We start from the raw sequence: 8007 nt of genomic DNA on the forward strand, positions 1-8007 counted from the left end.
AGAATTATCATTAGAAAAATACAAATTTTAAATTGTACCAGTAGGCATGCATTACAATCAACACCAGTAATATAGACATTATATAGTCTGTATTAAATTCTCTTCCTATCTATTTGTGGGTTTTATTTGTAATTTAGAAATCAGTATGTGTTATTAAACAAATAATTATTTTAAATTAAAATTGAAAAAATGATTGTAGATCTTACAAACTACAAATTTTTTCATCTGGGTAATAACAGAAAATTTTTCCAGTTTAATACTTTTTACTAGTTTTACAAGAAAATTCGATATGGCTGGGCCTGCTATTTGGACCCTCACACCTTACAGATCAAATGTTTTAAGAAAATACAAAATTTTAAAATGTAAAAATATAATCTCATTGTAACAGTATTAAATACACTACCATTATTATTCTCTGAAGTAAGAATCATTTTCATCTTAACCAACTATAAACATGAAAATATTTACTAAATTATTTAATAAATATATAATTACTATCAAAAGATATGCAGGTTAAGATGAACTTTTAAATCAAAATGTGCTGTAAGTGCTTGAAATCCTCAATTAAATATCCAAAGTGAGATAGAACTAATGGTCGCACTTCCAGTTTGCTGGAATGCAATGTTAAACTTGTATAATTGGCAAAATTTAGATCATGTCTTAGAGGAAACTATAATTCTGACTGTGTGTGGCATTTTTTGATGCTTATACATTTTTGATGCTTATACATATATGTGTAGATACCTGAATCTAAATCCTTAATTTTTCCCTTTCAACATCAAAGAAAAGATTAGTTATTTCTCTATGAATAATAAGTCTGGATTTGCATCTATATAACATTGTATGGAAGTTTTTATTATATCAGTTATTTCTTTAGCATATCCAATAATGCTTTGATAATTTATAAATAATATTGACTTATTCCAAAACTGTGTCTTTTAATTATTCTTTATTTCACAACTGTGTGATAGGTAGACACTGGGCATCTTTAACATCACTATTTATTCAGGAATATCTTACACACTGATATGTGTTTTGGGCATTTGTCTCTCTCTTCCACTGGCTTTTTCTTTAAGACATTTAGTAAAGAGGTGCTAACTAATACACATCCTTTTTTAAAATACATATATTTACAATTAAAATTTTCCAACAGTGTACTGAACAGCACTTAACCTTCACTAGTGATGTTGATTTTATATCATCACCAGTGAAAAACTGTACACAATCACCTGTGTAAGATGGCATTTTCCTAAATTAATTTTTTGAAGGCCAGTGATAAGTGGAAACAATTTTCAATTAAAATGTTTACAGTTAGCTGATAGAATGTTGCATGAAGATATCATGAAAATACAGCTAAGTTAGTCAATGTAGTAAAAAATGCCTGCAAAAAAAACTAGATGATATGGAAAATCACCACAATTACATATGATCACAGGTTAATGATATTTCACTGATAGACTGTTAATTTATAATAAATTGAAATGAAAACGATTTATAAGATAAGCTATGCATATAATATTAAAAACAAATTCAAACCTCTTTTCTAGTTGAAACATGCCGTAACTTTACAATTCCTTTTTGCAACTCACTTTCACCAATGATAATAGCCCAAGGTATTGCATGTTCTTCACAATATTGTAACTGATCAAGAAGTTTTGGATTCAATTTATAGGAATGTTCAGTCTGTGATAAAAATAAAAAAATAATATAATTACTTATTTATTTATATTGTAATTATAAATATAAAAATTAGTTATTTTTACAAAAATTTCAACCATTTTTATACAATATACAATGAATTATGAGAATACTAATATTTTGAATTATCCAAATTCATTAGAATATTAATTAGTAAAGTATATGAAGTAAAAATTTAAAAAATATTAATTAAAGGCAATTACTGAAATCACTGTATTTTTACACTTTTTAAAGACTTTGATATTTTAAAAATTAGTGTAACATCATACTTGGACTTTGTTGTTTTATATGTATTCAAAATGATTTTATTTATGATATTTTGATTCATTAGCAAATTTAGTTTGAAGAAATCTTACATTTCTGAAATTTGAAAATCTTTATATTTAGTTTTTTCATTATTGAATTTTTAGATTTTATAATGCATTTAATTATTTTGACCTGTTTTAAAATTTAATAAATTTTACTCTGCAACTCAAACACCAACTATATAGTGTATTCACTCTGAGACAAGGCAAATCTCATCATTAATTTTTATTTAGTTGATACACGTATTTAATGTTTGTACATATTTCAGGCAATTGTTGCCCCTCCTCAGTCAACTTCAGTTTTGTGAAGTTTATTTTTACATACCATTTCTTTCACATCATAATCATTTGTAATTACTGGTCATTCATGTTTTATTCTACTTCCAACAGAATGTCTTTCTTGAATTCAATTATTAATTTAATACAGAGCACGAGAATAATCCTGCAACTTTATAGTTTGATTTTAAAAAAAATTATTTTGACAGAAATATGTAAAGTATCATACTACTAAAGAACTGCATGCTCAATAAGTAAATTTAAAACTTTTATAGAAACAACTCATAATGAATGAGTAATTAAACCTTCTGGAACAAAATTAAAATTAGTGGTGATCTAAGCAAATGATAAAACTTTTTGCTGGTAGTTTAAGAAATTAAAAATGCATAAATTGTATCACACACTTACTTTTATATTTGCATCCCAAAGCTCTCTGCACAATTTCATTCTTTCTTGAATCATCTTCTTTTGGGCAGATGCAACATAAACTTCAGTGCATGTTGTTCTGATTTTTTTATTAATAAGCTGAAATTTTAAAACTTTTATTTATTTTAATTTTCAAACAGATAAGTATTTTTAAAACTCAAATGCAATTTTTCCACCAAAATCTTTAATGTAACATTTAATAATTTTGAATTATATATACACAAATTAGCAACAAATGAAAGAGAATTGTAGACATAAATAAACACATTTCTTTTCTGAACAAAAATTTTAGATATTTTTATATTTAAATTTATTTTCAGATTTTGTATTTAAGCTTGTAAAGTACAGAAATTATGATTTAAATTTATTCTAAAAATATCTTTTATTCTAAATCAAAACTAGAATGCTTTTTAATTAATATATTTATTAAAAAACACTTACTGAAAAAATTAATATATTTATTAAAAAACACGTCGACTGCAAGAAAAGGTGTTGTAGTAAGTGTTTTTTGATATTAAATATGCAGTCTAGAACGATATGTAATATATTTATTTACTGATAAAGATTATTTACTATATTTTTAAACACAGATTACTTTAAAACAATTTAGAATGTACAGTACATTTTGATTTTGGCTGATGTAATCTCTGATGCTAGTGCAAGTATTCTTTTAAGTTTGGAACTGTGACATCAATTTACATCAATAAAACAATGAAAAGATAAATAAGAAAGCCCACTGTATACAGTTGGAACAAATTTTGTCACAACTGTGCTTAATTGCGTTGATTGATTTTATTCTATTTAAATTCTATGAATATATCCCTTGGAGGGCACCAATTTGATAGAGACAGGGCAAAGGACAGGCAATGATGTGTGAGCAATGTTGCCAGGTCTGATAAATTATTGCTAGTTTTGGTAATATTTTGAAGCAGTTGGCAATCTGGCAACAGTGTTTTCAATTGGGCAATTTTTCTATACTATTATAAATTTCTCAAGATGTGTCCAAATATTTTTTAAAAACAGGACCAGTCAGGTCTAGGCAAACTAGATAATAATTGCTTAGGACCCAAATCTGAAAGGGACTCTTAAATCAATTTGTAAATTTTTTTTCTTTATATTTGAATTTAAATGATTAGTGAATAAAGTGTATATTCTATAAACCAATAAATTTTTAGGCCTTCATTTATTACCAATACTGTAGAGTACTGAGATATAAGTAATGGATCGAATTGAATTGAGAGTTTTTGGTATCAGATCACATCAGTAGAATTCAATATTGTATCATCTTGGAGAGAAGCAAAGGATCAAACTGAATTGAAAATTATCAGTATCAGATTATGTCAGCAAAATTCAGTTTCATATCATATCCAGTTATAAACCTATCTAACTTTAAGTTGTACTTGAACTGAAAAGTATTATAGCTTCTTATAGCTATAATACTTTTCAGTTTTTTTCAGTTTCAGTTTTTCAGTTTTCAGTTTTTTTAAAATTTCATTAGAAACCATTTGATTCAGCTTCTATTGCTGTTAGAATTTCACTTCACAAGATATATTTGCATTGCATTTTACATTTATATTTGAAAAAATCTACACAATTCTATTAAATAGAACTGTTAAATATTTAGTTTCTAGTTATTAATTATTAACTCAAAAATTTTTATATGAACAATTAAAAACTTCCTAATTTTTAATGGCTTATGTATAATTATATCATATTAACTACAATGAAAAAATATTAAGTAAAATTTTTTATTATTTATTTTTTAAAACTTACTTGAGCCTTTGCTTCCATAATTGAAAATATACGTTCTATCCCAAGACTAATCCCAACACAAGGAACATTTTTATGCTTTGAATCAAACATTCCAACTAATTTATCATATCGTCCACCCCCAGCAATACTTCCAACTGAAACTCCATCATCATCGTCACCAGTACAATTAACAGAATTTCCTTTAAACATATATGTAAAATTTTACACAATTATATATTTAATTTTAATAATATTAGGTAATATTTTAAATATTCCAAACAAACTTATGTTTTCTTCAACAAAAATAATCAATTTAAGATTTAAATTATATTAAAAATAGAAAAAAGGTTTTGGTCATCCAATTAATTTCATTAACAGATTAGTAATCAATTGTCAAAATTAATTAATTGCTCATCAATTGTCTAAAGTTTGAAAAAGGTACATAAGTTGATTATATATCACATTTTTCTAGTCTAATCAACCAACTTATTTTCCAGTTATAAGATTGATGGAACTAACAAATATGGAATAAATACAGGCAGTTATTCAAACTGTATAATTCAAACTTTACATTATATATCTCACATAAAAGGAAGGACCAATGCAGGGCCTGTGCTCCACATTGTCTGAATGTTTTCAGGCATGTGGACTGATAACAGAAACTGATAAATTAAATGATTTTGAATGTCAGTTCAATTTCTATTTCAGATAATATCCGTACTACCTAAAAATGAAACCAGATAATTAGTGATACTTTGACAATTCCCAAATTTCAGAATGGACAAAGCTTTAGTTGCTTCAATATTACTGTCAAGTATAAATAACCTCTTTTTTTTCTTTTTGCCATCAGGAAGCAAAAATAAAAAATGATGGCAAAAATAATGATATCATCAGGAAATGATGCTATCATTATTTATGCTTTATTTTGCCATCATTTCTTATGCTATCATTATTATGATAGCATAAGAAATGATAGAGTCCCGGAAACTTGGCCTAATGTGGACCAAAGGGTGGCCAAGTTTGTGAAAATGCCGGGTTATTGGGAATGAGGCTAAAAAAGAATAAGTAAGAATGTGGAGTCCTCAGAAAATACTGTACTGTACTTGTATGTATTGTTTGCTTGAGAATATAACAGAGAATAAACTGCCCAAATATCCTTAAACAAAGGAAAAGTACATACTTTATGAAGGCATAGAGCCATTACTACATGAAAATGAAAATTAATGAATANTCCTCAGAAAATACTGTACTGTACTTGTATGTATTGTTTGCTTGAGAATATAACAGAGAATAAACTGCCCAAATATCCTTAAACAAAGGAAAAGTACATACTTTATGAAGGCATAGAGCCATTACTACATGAAAATGAAAATTAATGAATACACAGTGTACAGTAATTTACCTGATAGGACAGACCTCAGAAAAATACTTGATAAAACATAAATCTGTCTATAATGAAATTAACTAGGTGTTTTTTCACTCTGCCAGAGTTTGGCCGAGTTATCCGGACTGCCGGGTTATTGAGTGCCAAGTTTTCGGGACTCTACTGTAACACATTTATAGGGAAATTGAGACAAATACTGTAGTGAATACGGTATCGCTACAAGTCCTTTTTTTTTTAACAAAAATCCTTACACGAAACAGATTTGAATGTTTTCTTTACTCCTCAAAAAGAACAAACTCTCCTTTCAACCTTACAGTGTTCAAAACCTCTCTTCCATTCTGGCATTCCAGATTCTTCTCTTCTTTTTTTTTTAACCTTCTTTTTTTTTTAATTTTTAAAGTTTTTCTTTTAACATTCTTTTTTGTTTTAAAATTTAAACTTTAGCATTCTTAGAACAATAAATAAATTAACATATAAATATAAAGCCAAATATCACTAAAAATACATTATTCGCAAAGATGCAAAGCAGTTTTTTTGTGCTATGTGTCTCAATGTAAAGGATCTGAGTTTTAAAGATTTTTATGAATTTACACAAAGACACAAATGTGAACAATGTATTAGCAATGATCTCGCAAATGAGCAGAATAAGTTGGTGAATGCTCGTGCTATTTGTTTTGAATTTGAAGAAGACAGTAGATATTAAAGTGTAGTGAAAAATGTACTATAAATTAAGATTCATGTAAGTTATTTAAATATCATGAAGATGAACTGATTGAGAGAACCAAGGAGGAATTTCAAAATATTTTGTACCTTCTGTTGAAAGGTAAAATATTTTTTAAATGTATGAAGGTGTCGTGTACATAACAAGGGAAAGTAATATGAAAGATGACAATAGTGAGTTAGATATAGTTTGCACATTTCATCAAACAGAGAAAAGTGAATTTTATTGTTTATACACACAAATGAATTAAAGGATATTATAATAAAATTAGCACAGTATTGCACTTGAATAAGATAGAGAAATTAACATAAGAAAATACAAATTTGATAAAGAAGGTAAATGAACTTCAAGTTAACTATAACTGCTATTTTAACTTTAGGAATAATTTTTAGATTTTTGAGAAACTTTCCAGAAATAAGTGTATTAAAATCTTTCTATTCAGCTCATCTTGTCACAGATTGTACTTTTGTGACAGTGTTCTGAAATAAATAGTTGATGACTGTTGAACAAAGAGTAGAAACAGTTAATAACCCTATTATAAAATATTGTAGAAGGAAGTTCATGTTCAATCAAGAAAAAGTTGTAACGCATTTTCCACCTTTAACTCTTTCTTGAGTGGGGTGCCAATCTGTCATACCCCCAATTGTTAAGCAAATAGACCAGGGTACCAATTCATCGAAACCCTGTTGTAAAGTACTATATTTAATTTGCCGCTCTACAACGAATTTTTCTTAGAGCCGGGACCTAACGGGTACTTTACGCGGTTCGCGTTTGTTAGTTGCCAGGCCTGGACTTTTAGCGTGCACCGGAAAAAATTAAGAACAAAGTTAGCCACAAAAAATTCTCAATAATAAATGTTTAATCAAGTTTAACAAATACTATGTACAAGATTTATAAACAAACAACAAATTTATTAATCAAAATCAAAATCACAAAATCAACCCGACAAACTTAAGTCTTATTCTAACTTAGAACTATTCCCCTTGGAATTCCGACAAAACAAAATCCAATTCTTAACTTAGATACAAATTCTCTTATAACTATCAATCCTAACCGTCACCTCAATTAATACTCGGAACCTTTTTCTTCTACTCAAGACTTTCCTATTTTCCAATCACCAAAATCGAACCTTCAATCTCCTACTAGGATTTCCTATTCGACACCCATTCACTGCTACCAGCAGACCAACGCTTTCGGTTCAGGAGCTCACCTCGTCTGTCTTCACTTGAGCTACTGTACTTATAGTATGAGGTGACGTCACAGTTCTACTGTAGCCACTCCCCTCATTTACATATCTACACGTAACATTGTTTTCTCTTCGTTATCTGGTAGCTTATTTCTCGACAATACTTTGTTAACCTTTTACAGCATTTCTTTAACAATTATCGGGATGTTTTGTTAAGGTTACACAAGTTCCTAGAAAGTCTATTGGGGTGTCCCCCCCT

At 27.8% G+C, this 8007-nt stretch overlaps 1 protein-coding gene across 1 annotated transcript in view; it reads right to left on the reverse strand.

The window, feature by feature from the left end:
• Positions 1 to 1316: 1316 nt before the first annotated feature.
• Positions 1317 to 8007, reverse strand: part of LOC111622456 (histidine--tRNA ligase, cytoplasmic-like) — a 74021-nt gene continuing 67330 nt past the window's right edge. The window contains exons 11-13 of the mRNA XM_023364827.1: positions 4479 to 4657; positions 2688 to 2804; positions 1317 to 1683 (exon numbers count right to left, since the gene is read on the reverse strand). Of these exons, the coding sequence (XP_023220595.1) occupies positions 1531 to 1683; positions 2688 to 2804; positions 4479 to 4657 (449 nt within the window). The 3' untranslated portion in view covers positions 1317 to 1530. The remainder of the gene's footprint in view (positions 1684 to 2687; positions 2805 to 4478; positions 4658 to 8007) is intronic.

The sequence above is a fragment of the Centruroides sculpturatus genome, unplaced genomic scaffold, assembly GCF_000671375.1.
Source record: "Centruroides sculpturatus isolate CEXI.00-Female unplaced genomic scaffold, Cexi_2.0 scaffold150, whole genome shotgun sequence".
Classification (NCBI taxonomy): Eukaryota; Metazoa; Arthropoda; class Arachnida; order Scorpiones; family Buthidae; genus Centruroides; species Centruroides sculpturatus.